Consider the following 23,434-nt stretch of genomic DNA (forward strand, 5'->3'; position numbering starts at 1 on the left):
GACATGCCGGGGATTCAGGTTGGGTTAACATTAGTAAAATTACCATGAACCTGGCAATAGGCTATATCACTTTTTTGTGGGAGACAAGAGGAGATGGCTCTGATGTTGACTACTGTTTTCAAGTTGGATAACTGATAAAATTGTGGTCCCAACAGCACACAAAGTAGGTAATAGAATAGTACTGTCTGCTCTAGCGTGTAGTAGAAATGAACCATAGGAGATGGGAATATGCAGGGACTAGATAGAGAAGACCCTGAGATGGACCATACAGAACAAAAATGAGTCTAGCCTGATTCTGAACTTAACTCATAAATTTGCTGGGTTAAGATGTCCATGATGTCTCCTGGCCTGACTTTCCCTTTATCAGTTATTGTGAGAACTACCCAAATGATCTGAAGGTCCCTTGCCATTCTAAAACCATCTTCTTTTTTATTTTATCTGTAAGCTTCTGAGTATCAGACTGGATTAACATCTCACTTTGTTGGATCATGAATACCAACAGTAGCTCTTTACAGATGATTGATAGTTGGCAATTAAACCTGCCCTCAGCAGAGTATACACTCACTGGTACTCACTAGATATAAATCTCCTAACTGGAAATGTACTATCTAAAGTTCTCACAGACATATGTAATTAGGATTTCTTCTAAGCAAGTGTTCTACCAATGCAGCGTACCCCAAATGGATTTGCTTTATACTAACCCATGGGGTTTGTGTGTACCTGTATTCTAAAAGCATGGGATTAAATTGGCCCTAATAATTAAGTGGCTTTTAAACTGAGGCCAAAGTGATTATGATTAGCATAAAGCATTTTATTTTGCCTTTTGTTATTCAACTTTCTAATCCAAACCTCTGTCATAGGTTCACTGATGTACTTAAATGAAGCCACACTCCTCCATAATGTCAAAGTTCGGTACAGTAAAGACAGAATCTATGTAAGTATTTGACCAATGTCTTCAGTTTTTGTGGCTAATTGTCTCACACGTGTCATGCGCTTCTATCCTGCTTGGTCTATATGTGATGGGCATGAGAGTTCTAATGTGTGCTTGCCATGTGGTGCTCGCCATGAGCCTGGTACACAGTGGGTACTTAATAAAATCTGTAGAATGAGATAGTGAAGTCAGAGAACCAATTAACCTACTTCAGGCTTATGAAGGTCCAATTTGAGTGCTTAAAAAACTATTTTGGAGTTTGATTTTTTTTTTTTTTTTAGTATATGTCTATAGATCTGTTTAATTTCACTTTCACACTGTGCAGAGAATTTCAGGCAGCCCTATATGTGTCGAAGTAAAATAAAACCAAACCAAATGAGGAAAAATGCATAAATTAAAATGGAAGGCAGTAGTTGAAGAGGTATCAGATATACAAGAATTCTGGTCATGGAGCCTAAATAATTGTAGGATTTCATTAGCCCTTAGAGGCTGGCCCTAAATGTCCAGATCATTAAACACAAGGCAGACAATGCCTTTGGTGTAAGTAGTTTGCATCAGATCATTCAGATGGATATTTAGCTCCTGTGTTTTAATTACAATTATTCATTGGGCACACATGAATGAGATTTTATTCCGCTATGACCTGGTTGTAGATTTCTTTGTCAGCTGGAGATAGATTACCACACTCTGGTATCCTGTTCTAAAGATGGGGCTTCATTATTTTTGAACGAAGGACGCACATGGCTTCTTTGACACTTACAAGATCAAATGACAGTCTTAATCTTTTATATCACTATCAATTTGCCTAATTGTACTTACTTAATTCTGACTAAATTACATCTAGTCTTTGCCATCTGTCCAAGTAGTGACAGCTGGGAAATAGAACTGATATAGTCCATTCGAAAAGAACATACTCGTCCCCAAGCATGGGCTAGACTTCACTTTCCTTTATTCCTTACATTCAACTATGTAAAGAATATATTTAGGTGTGAATATAAGTATTCTCGGGTAGAAATATTTTCAGAGGCAATGTGTATTCAGTCTGTGGCCTGCAGTTGGAGAGTCCAGTGCTCACCTCACCAAGTGCTGTCTGAGACACTGAAGTAATGAAGTCTTAAAACCATTAGAGAGTTTAACTAGTGGCAAGTGAGTGAAAATCAATTTGGATATAGGAAGTTGCTTCTCCTGAGTAGATCTCAAGACAAGGATTGTCAGGGTTGTCTGAAGTCGTGAATGGTATATTTTTTTCTCTTACCTAGTTGGGCCTTTTAGTTACAAAGTCATTAAATGTGGGCAATCCATAATTGCATCTGTTGTTACTATAAAAGCTAAATGAAGGTGTTGATTGCTATCCTATATACATGCATGACTATGTGAAAGAAACAGTTTAGAATAATAGTTTAAATGGCATTTGTAGTTTCTAAAAATACTATCCTCCCTTATATTTGAATAAAACAGCAGGAGAACCTTATTTAACCTTTTCATGTTGCCAAAGTCTCTAATCCTTTTTGTTGGTTGCCTTCGTGTCTGTTTGTGTAGCATGTATGTAACTAGTGCATGTGAAGGTCAGAAGAGGGTGTCAGATCCCTTGTTAGAGTTATGGATGGTGGTGAGCCACCGTGCGGGTGCTGGAGAACCAAGCCTGGGTCCTATGTTTGAATAGACACTGCCGAGCCATGTCTGCAGCCCCTCTATCCTCATTAGTCACTCTTCTCTAAGAGACGTGCTTCGGGACTTTGTGTGCCTTTAGCAGTTTGATAGCTTAGGATTTTACACTTCTCTTCAACAGTTGGAAAGAAAAGAGAAAAGTATGATCTTGTATGCTCCAGTTTTATCAGTATCACTAAACGACAAGTCTACCTGTGTAGGAGTTTTATAGATTCTCCTAGTACATTTCTATAGTCTTAAAAAAACAAAAGAAATCCAATTTCAAATTTTAAGGGAAATTCAAGTTGTTCATGAAACAGTGAATCCCAGTGTTTGGCATGTGGTGCTTTGCAGAACTCCCAAGACCAAGTGGTTGTGTCAGCGCTAAGGCACTCCTGAGCATTCATTCAGTCAGTGCTAAGGCACTCCTGAGCATTCAGTCAGTGCTAAGGCACTCCTGAGCATTCACTGACAGGGAAGGCTCACCAGGAGCTGAAGCTCCTTAAATGCTCCAGGAGCAGTAGTCTGAGGATAGCTGTGACCTGCATTGAGTGGAGGGCCCAGCTTGGGGCCCCTAAGTGGACTCAGCAACAGAAGCCTCTACGGGAGGTTTAGACACTCAGATCTTGGTGGTGATGTGGTGAAGCCATGTACCAGAAAGAACTATGAGAGGGGACTTAATCTTGAGATTAAACTATGGGGAATATAATCTTGATTTTGAAGGTGTTGACCTTGAAATGACTGTGGAGTGATAGCATATGAGCATTTATTTGGAAACAAGTATTTCTTTGGAATTTTAGAAGTGGTAAGTTCTTTAAAATCAGAAAATATTTAGTATAAAGCTAGAAATGTGGATTTTGAAGTCTTTGTACAAGAATCGAAGGGTTCTGTCTGTTGAATATTTCTCCTCTTTTCCTTGTTTAGTTCTAAAGCAAAGGTAATAACTAGCAGTTTCATTTTTCTGCCTTTCCTACTTAGACATATGTGGCCAACATTCTGATTGCAGTGAATCCATACTTTGATATACCTAAAATATATTCTTCAGATACAATAAAGTCATACCAAGGAAAATCTCTTGGGACGATGCCACCTCATGTCTTTGCCATCGGTAAGTTGGAGTTTAATTCTTTTCTTGCATCATACAAATTTACTAGATTTTTAAATTGTTTTGAGACTTTTAAAAGATTTCATTGTATAATTCACTGTACATGGTACTGTTACATAAGGATTTTTTATGCAAGTGCGTACTGTTCATCGTACATATGCACCCTCCCCATACCCTCCTTCACATCCTGTACTCTCCTCTTTTCTACCTTTTTCCTCTTGTTAGTCCATTTGTTTCCTAGTCAGTTTCACCTTTACTTTGATATAGTATTTACATTATGTGATTTTATGTGTCTATATGAAATCTAGGAACTGTACAGGAGACTGACTCTATTTATTTTGATATTCTCCAGTTACATCTATTTTGATATATATCCATTTTGATATTTTCCAGTTACATCTGTAAATGATATAATTTTGTTTCTCTTTGTGGCTGAAAAAATTTCTGTACCACCTTCATGTGTTGTTGGACACCTAGGTTTGTCCCAGAACTTAGGTATTGTGAATTGTGCTGTGATAAACATTGGTGTGCAGTGACCTGCTTGGTCCCTTGACTTGGAGTCCCTTGGGTAAACACACAGGAGCAAAAATTGTTGGTTTTAATAAAAAAAAGTATGTGTGTGTGTGTGTTGGTACACATGTCAAGGCACATTTGTGGAGGTTAAGGAACAATTTGAAATAGGTAGTGTGTAGAGGTCAGTTTGTGTTCTCTTTTCACCTTTACGTGTGCTCCAGGGATCAGACTCAGGTTGCTGGACTTGAATGGCAAGCACGTTTGACTAGCTGCCTTAACAACTAACTAGCTTGGTTTGTTCGTTCGTTCGTTCGTTCGTGCATTCCTTCCTTCCTTATTTATTTATTTATTGAGGAGCCATTATACTGATTTTCACAGAGACTGTACTTGTACATTCGTATTAGCAATGCATAGGGTTTCCTTTTTGTTTGCATATGTTAATTCTGCACAAGTTTTCATTAGGAGTATAACATAGTTTGATGGTATTCACATTACCTTCTCTGGTCTCCCTACCACTCCCACTAATCCTCTGTTCCAATCACAGCCTTTGTACTTTAGTCTGTGTGTGTGTGTGTGTGTGTGTGACCCAATGGGTTTCATTAGTGTGGGCACCTTATCATAGCTATATTACTGGAGAAAATGTCTCTGTCAACCAGTGGCTATGCATAAATCCTTAGGAAGCAGTGGGGATCTGTGAGCCCTCCTTGCTCCATGACAGGGTTCTGACAGAGTCAGTGTTGAGCAGATAATCATACCTGCTCCGAGTTCAGGATTGGGACAGTCATGCCACTCCTGCCATTCAGCATTTCATTTCTCTCCCAATCCCTCTCTGTTGCTCTGATGTTCTTTATGCAACCCCCTTGAAATTTTTGTATATTCTAGATATCAATTATTTGATAGCTTATCTAGCTGGAATAGATTTTCTCACACTCTGTAGGCTGTCTTATCACCTAATGTTTCCTTTGCTACTCAAAGATTATTAATTTCATGAGATCATATTTGTCAGTTATTGGCATAGTTTCCCGAGCTACTGGAGATCTCTTTAGGCCCATTCACAAAGTCTTTGTCTATGTGTCTATTTTGTATTTGACCCACTTTTTCTCTAACAGTTTCAGAGTTTTGGGCCTCACACTAAGGTTTTTCATACATAAAGAGTTGATGTTTGAATGGGGTGAGAAATAAGGATTTAGCTTCATTCTTCTACATGTGAATGAAAGGCTGCCTTTTCTCCAGTGTATATCTTTGGCACCTTTGTAAAAAGAGAATCAGGTGGTTTGTATCTGAGCACTGCATTCTATTCTGTTGGCCTGCATGTCTGTTTTTGTGCCTGCACTAATGCTGTTTTATTTATTATTATTATTATTATTATTATTATTATTATTATTATTATTCTGCTGCGATACAACTTGAAATCCGATATGGTGGTCTCCACTATTATTCTTGCTTAAGATTGTTTTGGGTATCTCAGATCTTTTGTTTTCACATATGAATTTTAATCATTTTTTTCTACTTATGTGAAGAATGACATTTTGATGGAAATTGCATTAAATATGTAGATTGCTTTTGGCTCTATAACTGTTTTCATAGTATTGATTACTTCCACCTGTGAGCATGGGAGAGCTTTCTCCTTTTCTAGTATCCTTTTCTATTTCTTTTCAGTATTTGGAAGTTTTTATTATAGCATCTTATACTCCCTTAGTTAGATGTTTCCAGGGTATTTTATTTTATATTTTGATACAATTACAAATATAATTGTTTTCTTGATTTCTTTCTCAACATGCTTGCCTTTGGTGTTTACTGGTGTATATTGGTGTATGTTGGTGTAACTACTGATCTTTATATGTTTATTTTGTATCCCGTCAACACTTCTGAAAGTGTACCTTAGCTCTTGGAGCTTTCTGTTGCATGCTTTAGGGTCTCTTCTGTCTAGTCATATCATCTGTTAATAAGGATATGCTGACTAATGTTTCTATTTGTGTCTCTTTTATTTCCTTCTCTTGTATTATCTGTATAGCCAAGACTTGAAACACTATGTAGATGAGAGTGGGGAAAGTTGAAACTGTTTCATTGGTCTTGGTTTTAGTAGGAATGCTTCCAGTTTCTCCTCCTAGTGCAGTGTTGACTTAGCTGTGTCACAAACAGCCATTGTTATTTTGAGAATGCTCCTTCTGTGCCTCATCTATTCAGGGATCTTAACATGGAGAGATGCTGGACTTTGTCTAAGCCTTTTCTGCATCTATTGAAACGTTCATGTGATTCCTGTGTTAGAGTCTATTTCAGTGAGGTATTATGTTTCTTGATTTGAATATGTCAAATAATTCCTGGACCTTGCAGTAAAGCCAATTTGATCTTCTGGATATATTCTTAAATTCAATTTTCAAGCATTTTATTTATAAGTTTTGAATCAGTATCCACCAGGGGCGTTTGTATGTAATTTTGTTTTTTGTTGTTATGCCTATTTTGTTTGGGTTTCAGGGGTGATACTAGCTTCCTATAAATACTTTAGTAGCATTTCTTCGTTTTCCGTTTTAGGTTGGTTTGTGAAACACTGCTGCTACTTTATAAGTCTGATAGAATTGTACAGTGAATCAGTGTGGGCCTGGACTGTTTTTAAGTATAGGATTTTTAAAAATTATTATTTCAATCTTGATGTGGACTTGTTTAAATAGTTTATCTTACCTTGGCTTAATTTGGCAGTTTATCTTATATTTTAGAAATTCTTCCTTTCTTGATAAAAATATTTTAATTTAATTTTTGATAATTTAATACATTCATATAACGTATTGTGGTCGTTATTTATCCAATTGCCCATTCTTACCCCTTTCCACATCTCTCTTCTCTCAAAGTAACTCCTACCTTATTTTTCATGTTTTAGTTTGTGGTGAAGGTTCCCATAGCTGCTGGGTATTCATGATTACATCCAGCTACCCAGAGACAGCATTGCTTGACTTCTCCATCTTCAAGTTCTTAGAGCCTCTTACCCGCTTTCTGGAACGTTCTCTGGCAAGTGTTAGCGATGCCTTGTTAGAGCTGAGTACTCCACAGTCCCTTACTTTCAGCCTGTGACAGGTGTGAGTCTCTGTATTAACTGTTACTTCCAAAAGTTCTTCTCTGGCCAGGGCAGATAGTAGCACTAGAATAAAGTACAGATAGAAGTATTTAGACAGCAGTTTGACAACATGTCCATTTAGCTTAATATCAGTGTCAATTTTCCTCATAGGGAGCCATGGATATTTTTTTGCCCAGGTTTACTGTATCAGATACAAGTTTCTTTCCATGGACTAGGACTCAAATCAAACCAGATTTGATTACCCCCACCTCCAAAAATAGCCATGCCACTATTGCACCAGCGGGAACGTCTTGCCTGGCAGGTTGGTACTATGGTACTCAGCATCTACAGGCCACTAAGGCTTTCGATGCTTTACCCTGAAGCAGCCTGCATAGCACCTTCCAGCATTAAGAACTTAGTGGCCTTGACATTCCAAGCTTAGGTCCAGCTCAGTTTATTTGCGCGTTGCATTTCACATGTGTGGTGTTTTCAGCAACAGAGCCTTTCTGTCTAGTTCTTGTTGGTGACCAAGAGCAATGGCAATAGTTCCCACTGTTTGGGAGTCTCTGTGGTCTCCCTGGACAACAGTTCAGAAGGCTCTGGGACTTTTGTTCAATGGCTAGTGGCTTCTGGGAGCACCATGATTCATGCAGAGTACCCTTCAGTCAAGCTTTAAAATGTCTTTGCATTACCTTACAACTTAATGGGTTTTGTGTGACAGCTCCCTATTTGCCAAGCTTCTGTTAGCTGACACACCCATTTTGTTTCCTTCATTGAACTCTCTCCATTCCACTTAAACATTCCTAGCTCTAGTATTACCTCTGTATTTTCCTATCACATGTGCTTTACTATCTCCATCTAATTGTTGCCCCTCTTCCCCAGCATACACTTCTCCTGTCCCTTTTCTTATTCCCTGGCTTCCACAGAACCTACTCCAATTTAAACTTAGAATTATAAAAGTTTGAAGCCAGGATCCCCATAAGAGAGAACATAGGGCATTTCCATCGAGGTTTCCCATCTTAGTGGAATGTAGGTCTGAGAGTTTCCCTAATATCTGTTGTAATGTCTCCATTTTCTTCTCAAATTTTATGAATTTTAGCCTTTTCTTTCTTTAGTTAGCTTAGCTAAGGGCTTGTCAGTCTTGTTCATTTTGTTTTCCCCAAAGGACCAATGCAAAGAATCATTGTTTCAGTGATTCCTTGTATTCTTTCTTTTCTTTTCCATTTTATTAATCTCTGCCTGATCTTAACTATTTCTTTTTGTTGACTGAATCTGTGTGGCTTGTTTTGTTCTTCCACAGCCCCAAGATGCATTGTTATGTGTTTCTTTGAGATCTCCTTGATTGTCATTTTTTTTAACTGTAAGCACTTGCAGCCATAAATTTCCATTTTAGAACTTCTTCATCATATCCCATAAGTTTGACTATGCTGCTGGATTAGTTATTTTGGAGGTGTCAAGTTGCCATTTTTTTTTCTGTTTTTGCTCTGGAGTTTTGAACATCTGGGGTTAGGTTATTGGTTTGTTTGTTTATCTTTTAGTGGAAATGTTTATACTGTGCAGGAGTCACTAGGGTGCAGTAGGATTGATGTGCAATTTTTCTTCCCTAGTCAGGTGTTTGGAACCAACTCCTGTCTCCAGTAGTCCCCTAAAAGTAGAATACTACCCATAGAATCCATCACCATAGAAGTGTAGGCTCACCATGAGAGCACAGTAATGATTGACAGTTGCCACGTAGATGCCAAGTGCACTCTCAGATAACCTCAGTGGGTAAGAGGGGAAGGAAAAGGTTCACTAGTCATTGTGAACGGGCTGTGATTAGTACCGGGCTGATAGAGAAGCGAGAGGAGGGGAAATAAATAGAACAGGGAGCAGTACAGACAAGGTGAAGGTAGGGCAGCCTTGGCTACAGGGGCTAAAAAGAGAGAGGGGAGCACACCAGTCAAATAATCTAAGGGTTCCCAGCCTCACGGGGCTGAGGTATGAAGACGCATGCACTAGGCTAGCCTGTGCGAAAGCCAGTCAGAAGGAAAACGAAACAGATTATATAAAACAAAGGAAGAGAAGGGGAGAAGGAGAAGGAAGGAAATGGGGAAGGTAAGACAAGAGCACAGAGAAGTCTTGCTAGAGTGACAGAACATTCAATAGAGAAAAGGACACATGTAAAGGGGAGAGAGCTGGCTGGGCAGAGTTTGAGTGCACACTCTCTAGTGTTGATGGGAGTGTTTCTTCAGGCTCTCAGATGCCGGGCACACCTCTGGCCAGTCCTTCACGGGTCAGGTCACAGATGAGGGTAGGCCACATGCCTGGCCAGTCCTTCGGGTACAAGGTTGCAAATGCTATTATCTTAGTCTATTTATTTAATAAAAGACACCATGTATTGAAAACATATTTTGCAAGGCTTATGCCTCATGGGTGTATTAGTGTTAGGGCCGTGTATCTTACACAGGGAGGGCCTGAATACTTTGTAGCCAACTCATGGATCAGTCATGTATCCTTATTTATCAAATTCCTGTGCCCTCTGAGGTGTGCCTGCCTCATTGAAAGTAGGCTTAATAAAAGAACTTAATAGTACCTTTGAGAGAGGAGGGGGCTGACTTAAATATATCAGGCAACTTTTGAGTACAATATGTAGTTGAATATGGCTTTGAACTCCTGATCTTCCTGCTTCTACATTCTGAACATTGGGATTGACAGTATGTCACCGTGTCTGGCTCTACTGGTATTTTCAGTTCTTATGATCACTCCCATCTCAAAGGCAGTCTCTTTTATAGCTCAGGGACAAGGCCACTTCACTCTTAACCTTAGATGTCACTTGTAAATATGTTACTTGTGTAGGACCGGAACTGTTCCGTTTGTTTTTTATTTTGGCTTGTTTTTTTTTTTTTTTTTTTTTTTTAAGAAGTATTCCTCTTTGACTGTCCTGGAACTCAACTCTGTAAACCAGGCCGGCCTCAAACTCAGAGATCCACCTGCTTTTGCCTCCTGAGTGCTGACATTAAAGGCGTGCATCACCACCGCCCAGCAAGACTTGAATAGCAGGATTTCTCTTTGTATTAACTTGCACCATAGCTTTATAAAATTACAGTCTTTCAAGCAGTAGATGCTTCATATCATTGAGGAACCTAAGTGGGAAGACAGTAGCATCTGTCTTGACTCTCTCAGCCTCTCATCAGTTCTCAGTTCTCTCAGAACCCAGTTCTGAGGCACTGAGGGATGGAGTAACTGATCAGAATCGGGCTTTACATTCCACATGTATCCACATAAAGTCCAATGTGTTGGCCAAGCCTTTGTACTTAGACAGAACCAGCAGCTGGGCATCTTTGCTGCTCTTTCTCCTTAGACTTTCCCGTTGTGCTTTCGTTTTGGCGTAACTAGGCTTCACTTCTAGAGTTGAATACAGGCAGGATTAGCGTGCTAGCTGGAAGTAGTGCAATACCTTTCTGACTCATAGTTTTCAGATGCTCCGATGCACATTGCTAATGCTCTCGTATCAGCCTACACAGTGCACAGTCACTAGCATCTGAATACGATGAAGCTCGTCACTGGAGAAAAGTTAAATGCTTAAAATGCAAATAAATCAGCTTTTATTTTCTGCCTTCACTTCTTGCAGGGTATGTAGAATGGCAATGCAAGGGGTGGTATAGGAGACCTTTGTAGATTGGACACTGGGAAGCTGTACTGCTTCTGGTCCTATTTGTCAGTCTGTGTCACTGCTGAAACACCTCTTCGTGAAGAAGCAGGTTATTTAGCGCGTAGTCTCGGAGGCTCATAAACCATAGCACGGCACAAACTCCATGGTGGAGACACCTCTTGGCTGTATCCCTTCATGGAGGAGAGTGATAGCTACAGAAACACATAGTTGACCTCCAGCCAGCAGTAGAGGCTCAAATGTCACTGTGGAAGAGGATGAGTTGGAGGATGTAGAGCAGAGCTGGAGGATGACTATAAGGACGTACGTAGTATTTTCTGGATACATTCAGAGGTCCCAGGCTTTCTCTTTTTATAACAACCCTCTCTTGTGAGAGCCCAAGGTGTCAGGTGCGAAACCACCCTCCCAGAGTATGTCTCCAGGGATCTCTCAGGAGGCCTCCTTCCCAAAGGTTCCCCTTGCAGCAGTGTCACAGGCAGATGCTTCAGTCACAGTGGACTGGTGGGAAGACCCACAAAATCCTGCTTGGAGCTTTCTCTGAGAAAGAAAGCCATTTGTAAAGCCGTTTTTGTTCGTGTGGGTGGCACATGTTTGGGATGAAAAATAATTGTCTTCTTGAGCCAAATTTCTTTGGAACTATTTTTTTTAAATGTTTGTTTTGAAAAAATGAGTACATGATGATATTTTCCGAGGAAATTGTGTCATGTATTTTTCTCATAGTCTCTTCTTTGTCCTCTGTTGTCCCTCTCTCCTCTCTTGCTTGTCCCCCTCCCCCTTTACAAGTTAGTCTCCCTTCTGCTTTCAAGTCACAGGAGAGAAAACACGTGATATTTATCTTTCTGAGTGTAGCTAATTTTTCTCAGTGTGAAGATCTCAGGGGAAACTAATTTTAACTTTGTTTTAAGTTTAGTCACATTAACAGAATTTATTGTGTGAACATTTAGGACATATTACAGCTACAATTATTGTAGTGTAAAAAATAGCTAAATTCTGTATAAATAATACTAAGTTAGGAAGATTTAAAGCACTTTAGCTTTTGTTTTAGGAATGTTGACAAGTTTATATTTTTAATTTGATTTAAAGTTTGATTTTTAAATTTAATAACACCGAGAACAAAATTCCACATGATTTACCTTTTAAGTGTTTTGGTTAACTGTGAGATTTTAAACATTGTCGCTTGCCCAGATCCCTTACTCTCACCCATCTGCTCCCAGATCAACTCCCCATGCCATTCCCATCACACTTCGTGTCTTCATTTTTTTTCCTTTGTAAGACTACATTGAGTGCTGCTTATGTAGTCTTAGGTAACCATGTGGCCATCTGCTGGAGCACGTCAAACCTAAAAAGGCCACTCTTCAAATGCCAACTCTGTCTCTTCTGACAGCCATTAACTAGCCATAGTGCCTCAGCCAGGAGTGGAACTTCATGCCCACCCCGACGCCATGATGGGTTTGGAACATGCTGATCTTGTACAGGTCTTGTTTATGTTGCTTCATCCTCTGTGAATTCCTATATGCAACTGTCCTCTTGTATCGAAGCCGCCATGTTCTTATAGTCACCCACCTCCTTTGTTGTTACAACCTTTCTCCCCCTCTTGTATCAAAGCCACCATGTCCTTACAGTCATCTACCACCTTCGTTGTCACAACTTTCCTCCCCCTCTTGTATCAGAGCCACCATGTCCTTGTAGCTACCCACCACCTTCGTTGTGACAACCTTCCTCCCCCTCTTGTATCAAAGCCACCATGTCCATATAGCCACCCACCACAACCTTCCTCCCCTCCTTTGCAGTGATCCCTGAGCCTTGGGAGGAGGAGGTTGTGATATAGTTGGACTGAGTGTTGTATAGAGCTGAGCATTCCACAATCAATTATCTTCTGAACCTTGACCAGTTGTGGGAGTCTGTGTTAATCACCATCAAATGCCAAAAAAGGTGTCTTGGGCTGGAGAGAGAAGTCAATAGTTAAAGAGCTTTGCTGACCCATGTTTGGTTCCAAGCACCCAAATGATAGCTCACAACCACCTGTAAGCTATGCTTCTAGAGAGATTTGATCTTCTCTTCTGGTCTTTGTGGGTACTGTACATATGTAGTATTCTTAACATATATCCACACAAAACATCAATACATAGAAAATAAAAATTAAATAGGTCTTTAAAAAAGAACCTTTTCAGGCTGGAGAGATGGCTCAGCAGTTAAGAGCACTGACTACTCTTCTGAAGGCCCTGAGTTCAAATCCCAGCAACCACATGGTGGCTCACAATCATCCATAATGAGATCTGATGCCCTCTTCTTGTGTGTCTGAAGATAGCTACAGTGTACGTAGATATAATAATAAATACATCTAAAAGAGAAAAGAACTTTTTCTGATAAAATTTGAGAGATGCAGTAATCTGTGGGTGTAATGAAAAGTAGTTAGGAGTTGGCTTAATATTATAGCTTATTAGTAGACTAGTAGGTTGGATTTGGATAGCCACAGGTTCTTACTCCTGATGACTGTGGCACCCATGGGTGTCATCTTGTGCAGAGGACCTCAGATTCAAACGGAAAGTGGTTGGTTACTCCTATGACATCCATGCCTCTATTGCACCAGTGACCATATCTTACCAAGCACATTGTCACTGATGTTTAGATAAGATTGGATCACTTTTCTCCTCTAGTAGCATGCATGGCACCTCCCAGCATTAGGAACGCTAGCCAATGGTGATGAGGCTTTCCTCCAGGCCAGTACCAGCTTTAGTTCTCTATGGTTTTTGGCTCAAGTATATGATGCCTGTAGCAATAGGGGTCTTACTGTCAAATTTTGGAGTGTAACCAAGAGCAATGACAATTTGCAGGTAATATTTGGGGTCTCTGGGACCTCGCTGGCTAACAACTTCAATAGTGGTAATATATTTCTAACCCTGAGCCTTTTATTTGTTAGCTGTGGTATGTAGTGGAGGCATTGTTGCCCCATTAGATGGTGACTTCATTTAAGCTCTTTTTATATAAGTCTGTTTATATTTTAGGAAGCTTCTGCAGTAGTAGTTTTTCATGATTATTTTTAGAAGGTCTTCAGTGTGTTATCTCTCCCTGTATTCCCTCGTTTACCCCCAGGCCTTCCATTCCAGACCCCATTTAACCTTTCTTATTCTATAACACCCCTTTATGTCATGGAATCCTGCTTTCCCTTCCCTGAAAATCTCACTTCCCGATGGCCCCTTACTAATTTCATGATCTCTGTGGTTATTCCAAATGAGACATACACATCTGAAGATTCAATGCTAACATTTATCTGTTTATCTTTCTGGGTCAGTATTTTCTCACTCAGATGTCAATAAAATGAAACTATAAAATTTACAGGTACTGGGCAGTGGTGGCGCATGCCTTTAATCCCAGCACTTGAGAGGCAGAGGCAGGCAGATTTCTGAGTTCGAGGCCAGCCTGGTCTATACAGTGAGTTCCAGGGCAGCCAGGGCTATACAGAGAAACCCTGTCTCAAAAAAACAAAAACAAACCAAAATAAAACACAAAAATTCACAGGTATGAGGTTGGAGCTGGAAATAATTATTCTGTAGATTTATTTTCAGAATAATTATTTTGTTTTTCTCTCTCACAATAGCTTTAGTTGCCAGATTTCTAATTGGAAGCTCATTCCTTCTTGCTTTTCACTGGGGACTTCATTAGTTATGCACACTCAGCATTTCCTGTCCCTGTGCAGAACTGCTCTGGCATTTGGGGAAGCTGAGCCAAAGCTCAATGTGGAGACAATCTAGCTCAGTCTTGAGATGTTTGGGTTTCCTATTACTTTTTTCAGGAACACTGCAAGTAAATACTTACAGATACATTTTGAATGACGTTATCATTCATGGCTTCTATAGGAGTTAGGGCCCCTACAGTAAATTTTTGTTAATAACTTTGCTCACTATATTACTGTGTTACTTTGTCCCCAGCTGATAAGGCTTTTCGAGACATGAAGGTACTCAAGATGAGCCAGTCTATCATTGTATCTGGAGAATCAGGAGCTGGCAAAACAGAAAATACAAAGTTTGTTCTAAGGTGAGTGTTTAGCTAGTTTTAAATGTTTTGAACAATCAGACATTATTTTCACGGTTCAAAAATGCTTAACACTGAGTTTGTCGATTTACCCACTTTGAAATTCAGTAGTAAGTACATTCGCATCGTCACATTCATCTCATCCATATTCTTCATATCACAAGCCCAGCAGCTGTCCCCATTAAATACCTCCCTGTTACTCTCCCAGATGCTGTTAACCGCTGTTCTCCTTTGGGTTTCTATGATCTTCTCTGAGTACTTTGTTTAAGTGGCATTGTTTTGTATTAATATTTCAGTGATTTCCTTATTTCATTTAATCAAATGCCAAAAAGGTGTCTTGGGGTGGAGAGATAAGTCCATAGTTAAGAGCTTTGCTGACCCATGTTTGGTTCCAAGCACCCACATGATTCAATATGTGATTCATTCATGCTTGAGCTGGTTAGAGTGAATGTGGCTATATGTACACACACACACACACACACACAGAGAGAGAGAGAGAGAGAGAGAGAGAGAGAGAGAGAGAGAGAGAGAGAGAGAGAGAGAGAGAGAGAGAGAGAGAGAGAGATTGATTCTTGGGGGGACAGAAAGATCACTTTAGTCTCAAGGGGATTGGAACCTAGAGAACTCAGTAAAACCACACCTCTTAAAAAACATACTCACCCATGTTATAGTATGTTCTAGTTTGCATTAGAATTTCCTTCCTGAAATTTAGAGCTTAATATATTTTACTGCATGGATTTACTGCATTTGCTGTATATGTACATGTGTTGATAGGCACTTGGGTTGTTCCTGCCACTTGGCTATTGTGAATGTAGTGTAGTTTTGAGTGTGTATTTGGGGTGATGACAGAGTATTTAAGTGAATTGACTTTTTAATATTGCATACATCATGGTACCATTAGGAAGAAACCAACAGCTTATGTGGTAGCTAATCTCTGCACTGTAGAAAGCCGACTCTGATGTGTTATTTCTCAGAAGATTCCATAGGATGTCAGTGCTAGCTTGCAATGAGAAACCCAGGAATATTCCTTCAAAATCCAAACGGGTATTCTAATTTCAATGTTGGTGCTATGAAATATTTTTAAAACTACTTTTTATTTAGACTTCCTCATATCTCATCTCTCATCAGATCCCCCTTTCTACCATCAAATCAAACTCTCAACACTTGGTGTGCAGTCATGACATTTAAAAAGCGAAGGAGCCTTACCATTATAGGACTGTAGTTTCATCCTGTTAATTTAAATACCGTAAATCTTGTCACTGCTGTGACAAAATCTCAGACAAGAAGTAATTAAGAGAGAAAGGGTGCAAGGGTAAAATTTCCCAGTGGTGGAGAAGGCTAGTTGGCCAAGGCTGGACACACTACATCTGCAGTCAGGAAGCAGAGGAGGGTGAGGGAGTGTTTGTGTTTGGCCTTAGCTCCTTTCTCTGTGGTCGAGGACCCCAGTGAATGGAATGTGGTTAGTCACAGTCAGGGCGAGTCTTTCCACTTTGATTAACCTAACCTATACCTCACAGACATGGCTGTGGACCTGTCTTCTAAATGATTCTGGGTCCCATTGAGTTGATGATCAATGTGAACCATTGCACATACCCAAGGATGTTAAATCTAGCCATGAAGATACTGCTAAGACCAGCACATTCTAAATTATTATCAGAATTGTTCCTAATCTATTACATTTCTTAGGTTTTTTATTTTTTGTTTGTTTGTTTGCTTGGTTGGTTTTTTGTTTTGTTTCTCAAGACAGGGTTTCTTTGTATAACAACTCTGGCTGCCCTGGAGCTCACTCTGCAGACCAGGCTGGCCTGAACTCACAGAGGTCTTCCTGCTTTTGCCTTCTGAGTGCTGGGATTAAAGGCATGTGCCACACTGCCCAGCTCAGTTCTTAGTTTTTTCATGGTGGGGTCCTTTATGAAAGTTATCTATTTGTTATGTAAATGTATATAGTTATTAAGTTAGACAGTTATTAAGAGATACTTATGTAAATCTACTTAAAGAATCTGTTAAAATCAGAATAGTTCCAAATAGCTTGCAAATGTAATTCTATGACATGTACATACAGAAACATAAGAAAAAATAAAAATCTAAAAACATTACCAGTTAGATTGATGATCCATTTTTTTTTTTTAGTTTGAAATGTATTAAGTAGTAAGTCTAAGTTTATTGCATTCAATATTATTGTTATTCAAGGATTTTTTTTATCCTGTATTTTAAATAGATACCTGACAGAATCTTATGGAACAGGTCAAGATATTGATGATAGAATTGTTGAAGGTATTGTTAATTTTTATTTATTATTGTTGGGTATCTTTGAAGTTGACTTAGAAGGATCTTGTTTGTGGTCTACAATGCTTTTTTCTTAGCGATGTGCGCGATCTTCCCATCTCCCATAAACCTTTGCTCAGATACTTCCTTCATGGTGATCTATGAACCTGTTGTCTTTCTCTGCCCCAGAGGCTCCTCCCCTAGATGACTCTAGATCCTGGCCACTTGTCATTCAAAAATAAAGCCATTGGGTAGACATTTAATTCTTGGGGAATTTGACATTACTTGATAATTTTTCTGTATTAATATTTCTAAAAGCATTTATTCCAGCATTTTCCCAAATTTTCCTCTTTGTGGAGATGTAACGTGTATTGCTTTATATCTTTTCTTCATGCCTTTCTCTTTCTCATGATTTTTTTTGATGAAGTGTTTTCATTTCCTTTTTCAATAGCTAATCCACTTTTAGAAGCCTTTGGAAATGCAAAGACTGTTCGCAACAATAATAGCAGTAGATTTGGAAAATTTGTAGAAATTCACTTCAATGAAAAGGTAAATGGAAGTTGCTTTTGTGATATAATTGGGTTTGTGGTCTTATTAGAATCTTAATTTGTATAGTTCTTTCTAAGATTATTATTGTTGTTGTAACTATTATTGTATGTTTGTATGTATTTACAGTGAGTATCCAAAATTTCTATTCAGTCTAAAATTAAAATACTGGATTTGGATGCATCACCAATCACATATTAATAGTTATTTTTTCCTCATACTTGATTCTTTCGTTGTCTTGAAAGCATGCCATAATGTGCATAATCACGAGACACAGCATGATATATAGCAATATGTTACCTGTTGATCTGTGTAGTCTGTAATGATCACATGAGGGCAGTTAGTGTCTTAACACTATTTGTAAGTTTATCATGGGTTCAGTTCAGATTTTCATGGTGGTGCACTGAGCGCTCTTCAGCAACAGTCTGTGGACACTGGGATGTACTACTTCTGGAGAGGCTCAAAAGCTAGGAAGGCTCAGGGTAGAGGTTGGGAAACAGTGTTTAAAATGAAGGAGAAATGCTCAAAGCTTACATCGTAGGTGTTTTTGTCTAGTATTTAATAAATATTCTAGCTTCTTTGACAAGCAGATGTTTATTAGAAAAGATTAGTTTGACATTAAGGTATATTTCAATCACATAGATATAAAATGTATTTTCTATTTTGTCTTTTAGAGTTCAGTTGTTGGAGGATTTGTTTCTCATTACCTTCTAGAGAAGTCTAGGATCTGTGTTCAAGGCAAAGAGGAGCGGAATTACCATATTTTTTACAGGCTGTGTGCTGGGGCTTCAGAAGACATTAGGGAGAAACTTCACTTGAGTTCCCCAGATAATTTTCGGGTAGGTTGGAGGAAAATAAATTTTATACCAGGTTTGCAAATCGTTCTTAGTCCTAAAACTCACTGTTTTTGGATTCCTACTTGTTTTTGTACATAACTTATGTTAAATCAAGTACAGTGGGCTTTTTGGATTTGCAGAGTTTACATCTTAAGATTAACTATGAATTGCAAATATTGGGAATGATAAAGAGAGCACCTCTGTATAGATTTCTTTATTATTTACTAAACAACAAGGAATAATAATAATAATAATCTGTGAAGAATAATCTTTGCAGAGCATTTATGTTATAGTAAGGATTATAAATTGCTACCCCATAACTATGGTTTTGCTCTGTTATGAATCTTAATGTAAATGTGTGATATGCAAGATATCTGATATGCAGGATATCTGATGACCCAAACGGGTCATGACCCATAGGTTGAGAACAACTGGGCTAAGGCATTGCTTTCCCCTTGCCCCATGTGGATACCTGAGATCTAACTAGATGATGTGTTAGGATTATAGCCTTACCAGTGAGCTCTCTATTTATTTATGATTTATTTGTAAGTTTATCACGGGTTCAGTATCCCTAATGTGAAAACTCCAAATCTCAAACACTGAAAAGTCTGTGTCTTCGTACTTTAAAATTTGGGATGCTCAGCTGGAAAATTAAAGTTTATACAAATACTCTGAAATGTAAGCAACTCTGAAATCTGAATCACTTTTTCAAAGTATTGAGATAAGTGATCTTCAACATGTAAAACACTGTATGAGAAGGTATGTAATTCAATCGGTAAAAGGACTGATGTTTAAAACCATATTAATTTAAACCCAATTAAAAATTTACAAGGTTTTGTAAGACTAGCCTTAAAATTGACTTTAATGTAGCTGTTAAAACGTCGATCACTGAATCAATGTTAACGAAGAATGTATCATTATGCTCCTCAGTTCAATTCCACAATAAATACTTATTGCTTGATTATTGGTGGCTAGACATTGAGCCAGGATTAAAAGATACATTTTAAAAGATAAAGGGCATAATCTTGTCCCTGGGCAACTTAGAATGTGTTGGAAAATGCACACCCTGCATGTTATGCTGAATAGTAAGGAACTGTACATGCCCCACCCCAAGTGCCTTGATGATTGGGGATTTGAAAATCCTAGTGGAAGAACTAATTACTTGAAAGCAAGCTGGTGTGGGGCTGGAGAGGTGGCTCCAGTTAGGAGCCCTGGCTGTCCATGCAGAGGACCTGGGTTCAGTTCTCAGCTCCCACATGATGGCTCACACTGCCTATAATGCCAGTCTGAGGGGATTTGGTATCGTCTTCTGACCTCTGCTTCTCAACTGAATTAGAATTTGAAGTCAGTTGCTTACTATATCGTCATGAGAACAGAAGAGGCACTTTTGATGTGTGTTTTTTTTTAAATACAAATTACTAGAAATCATGAATTATGATATATGTCTTAGCTGTCCAGAAAGCAGTGTGACTGCTGTGGCTTTAATCTAGTATGTTTTTTGGCTTGGAGCTTGGGATCCTAGCATTTCAGTCTCAGAGGGCACAGCCCTCCCTAGCACAGTGAGGGCCATTCTCAAAAGCAACCCAAGGCTTTCCTGCCTTTATGGTGTGGACTGCCAGGATGGACTTCATTTCCTTCAGGGTAGTTCCAGTGGTGGCAGGAGTGAGCGTGTGTGTGTGTGTAAGTTTGTGTGTGTGTGTTTGTGTGGGGTGTGTGTCTATATATGTCATAATCGACATTCCTTTCATGTAACATACAACCACATTTCTATCATGTTCCCCAAGTAATTCACTATAAATGGCATGGAAGCGTTCTGGTAATTTCATTGGTTGTTTGTTTGTTTGTTACTTTGTTTTTCTAATTTACTGATAGGATGTTAACACAAAGCAGAGCTTTAGAATAGCATGCATGCTTTTAAAATGGCTGAACTTTTACTTTGTTATTACTTTACCCCAACTGATTTATAATTTAGATATTTACTACTTTAACATATTTGTAGCAACTACACATGTATCTTGCAAAATAGAAAGCTGAAAACGCTCAACATTATCAAATTAAAAACATTTGTACCCATTTTATAGAAGCATTTGGTAGAGTCAGGCAAAAATCGTGGAGTATGAAGAAAACATACACAGAATGACAATGGGTAGCAAGAACAGGTACAGCCTTGTTACCACAGCAAAGCTGGAGAAAGTAGCATCTTTCCTAGCCCTTTAATGGTTTTCCAGTTCTTGGGATTAGCACCAAGGCCTTGGGTATGCTGTGCTGCTCCTGGGCCACTGGCTTTCACCCTCAGCTCTCTAGTTTTTGTTTCTTTGTTTGTTTGCTTAAGGCAGAGCATCTTGATGTAGCCCAGGCTGAACTTGAGCTCACTTTGTAGTTGTGTCCTTTCCCCTTGGATCCTATGCTAATTGTACCTTTAATTCTTTGTCTTAGTATTTAAACCGGGGCTGCACTAGATACTTCGCTAACAAAGAAACCGACAAACAGATTTTACAGAACCGAAAAAGTCCTGAGGTATAGTAGATTATATTTTGAATGAAAATCTTTACTATAAAAAATATTGCTGAAGGATTTGTCTTTATTTTGGAACTTCTTGCTTTCAGGTTTATGTCTTAAAACTATAACACCGATCTCTCTTGTAGTGTGACACTCTAGACCTCTGTCATATATAGAACAGCAGATCGATTTCCTCATGTTCCTTCGATTCCTATGCTATGAAATTGCTATGAATGGCTCTTATGAGCCATCCTAATTCAGCAATGTACTCAGAGATTACTATTTGTAGTTAAGTATCAATAAACTTTCCACTGCTGTGACAAAACACACGAGGAAATCACCTTGAAGTGCGGAAGATTTGTTTGTGCTCAGTTTTATATTTCAGTCCATGGTTAGTTGTTTCTGTTTCTGGGCCCTCGTGAGGCAGGATGCACAGTAGAGAGAGCATGTGGTTAGGTAAAGCTGCTCGCCTCATGGCAGCCAGAAGTGAGTGGGAGGTGAGAAGAAAGGAAGGAGAGAGGATGTGTGTCAGAGACAAGATAAAGACCACAAGATCGCTAGTTCGGTCAGCCAAGTTTCCATACCTCCTAATAGCCCATCAGTGGATTAATCTATTGGTAAGATGAGAGTCCCCATAATCCAGCCACTTCCTGAAAGCCATTCCTCTGAATATTGCTGCACAGAGAGCCAAGTCTTCCACACATGGGCCTTTGAGGGACATCCCAGGAGAAAGCATAAAGTATGCCTTTTCATTTATTGTCTACTGAAGTAAGATTTGACATAGACTGTAAATACCATAAGCATTCTTGTGAAAGACTGTTTACATATAATTTTGCTGTATCAACTATATATATGGAATATATTATGAAGTTTTATATATAGTTGTCTCACTAAATAATCTAAGAATTATATAATTATTATTTAAAACATATTAAATGTTTAAGAATTTTAAACTTTTATAAATTTTAATCTATAGAATTTAAGCATTAAATTTTGTTGTATTGTATTTAAACAACACATTTCAGTTATAAAAACTAAATCATGACTAGTTATTGGTACTAGCTAATCTTGACTTATTTTTAAAAAGATAACTCTTTGCTGTTAGCAGTTCTTAATGGCTGTGCACTTGACAACCACTTGATTTTACTCAGATTAGGTAAGATGAATTATGTGTAAAATACATTAATGAAATTCTCATTTCAAATCATGAACACATGAGACTGCAGTTAATACTTATTTAATTTGATACTTTGCATATTATTTTTAGACATAGATATCTGAGTTATGCATAAATTTTATGTTACAGCCACATAGTTTTGGAAGCAGCATCAACATTTTTTATAGTATTTACTACATCTTCAAAGACTTTGTTTTTGTAAGATATCATCAAAGTGTATAAGTTGCAGTCTTTCCACTAAGATAATCAAAAGCCATACAAAGCAACTGCAGTGATCTTGTAGAGAAAACAACAAACGCAAAAGCAAAGAAAAGGCAGTGGGGAGAAGGGAAAACCCCTGCTTAGCGTCCAGAGCAGCATGCGCGCACGCACGTGCGCACAGCACGCATGCACATGTGCGCCTGCGGCGCCAGACAGGAAAATACCTTCCTTCCGTATTTCAGAGTGAAGTGCTTTATCAGAAATCTTACGTCACTGAGAGAGAATGTGCATGTGTATGATATGTACAGGTGAACCGTGGATTAATATATTTAAATTACTTTTTATCTCTTCTTTGTCAGGAGGACGAGGTGATCATTTTGACTAATTAAGCTCTTTGCTTCATTCTGTTTGGGTGTCTTTCTGCTGTGTGCAAATTTTAGGAGAATGCAGTATTTTCAGTCTGCTGGGAAGCAAATAGTTCATGAGGATTTGGTTAGAAAACAGTATTTAAAATGGTGCTGACACCCGGCTGCGAGACTAAAAATCCTGCATGACAGTGTTTCTTTCAACTTTGCATGTGGTTGTTGCCTTCTTCTCTTTTAAAGAACGAAGTAGAATTTCATTTTCTAGACATTTTCCGGAAATCTGGCACATAATCAGACATTTAAAGCATCTTGTGAATAGTAGGCCACAGTTGCATGCGGTGTTTGGGGTGTGGAGTATGGGGTGTGGGGGGGGGGCGGGGGGGGGGAGAGAAAACATTCCCGGAAGCGGCAGACATCTTTGATGCTCGCTAATTCTGATGCTGAGGTTTTGATTTTAACTTTAGCTTTAGTGCTCAAATTCTGGAAAATTTCTAGGTTGTTCTTTCTGTGTCTAGAAACTTTTCTTTCTGTTTCTTCTTTTCTCTTTGCAGGCCTAACTTTCTTCCCCTCTGTCTGAGTTTGCTAGATCTTAACATACGAATAACTTGGGATGCAAATT

General features: G+C 38.8%; 1 protein-coding gene across 1 annotated transcript in view; it reads left to right on the forward strand.

Annotated features, from left to right (window-relative positions):
- Window positions 1-23,434, forward strand: part of Myo6 (myosin VI) — a 139,199-nt gene that overhangs the window by 58,366 nt on the left and 57,399 nt on the right. Inside the window, exons 4-10 of the mRNA XM_031346238.1 lie at window positions 861-934; window positions 3,557-3,686; window positions 14,824-14,929; window positions 17,145-17,200; window positions 17,643-17,740; window positions 18,412-18,576; window positions 21,010-21,090. Coding sequence (XP_031202098.1) covers window positions 861-934; window positions 3,557-3,686; window positions 14,824-14,929; window positions 17,145-17,200; window positions 17,643-17,740; window positions 18,412-18,576; window positions 21,010-21,090 — 710 coding nt within the window. The remainder of the gene's footprint in view (window positions 1-860; window positions 935-3,556; window positions 3,687-14,823; window positions 14,930-17,144; window positions 17,201-17,642; window positions 17,741-18,411; window positions 18,577-21,009; window positions 21,091-23,434) is intronic.

Source organism: Mastomys coucha, unplaced genomic scaffold (assembly GCF_008632895.1).
Source record: "Mastomys coucha isolate ucsf_1 unplaced genomic scaffold, UCSF_Mcou_1 pScaffold23, whole genome shotgun sequence".
Taxonomy (NCBI): Eukaryota; Metazoa; Chordata; class Mammalia; order Rodentia; family Muridae; genus Mastomys; species Mastomys coucha.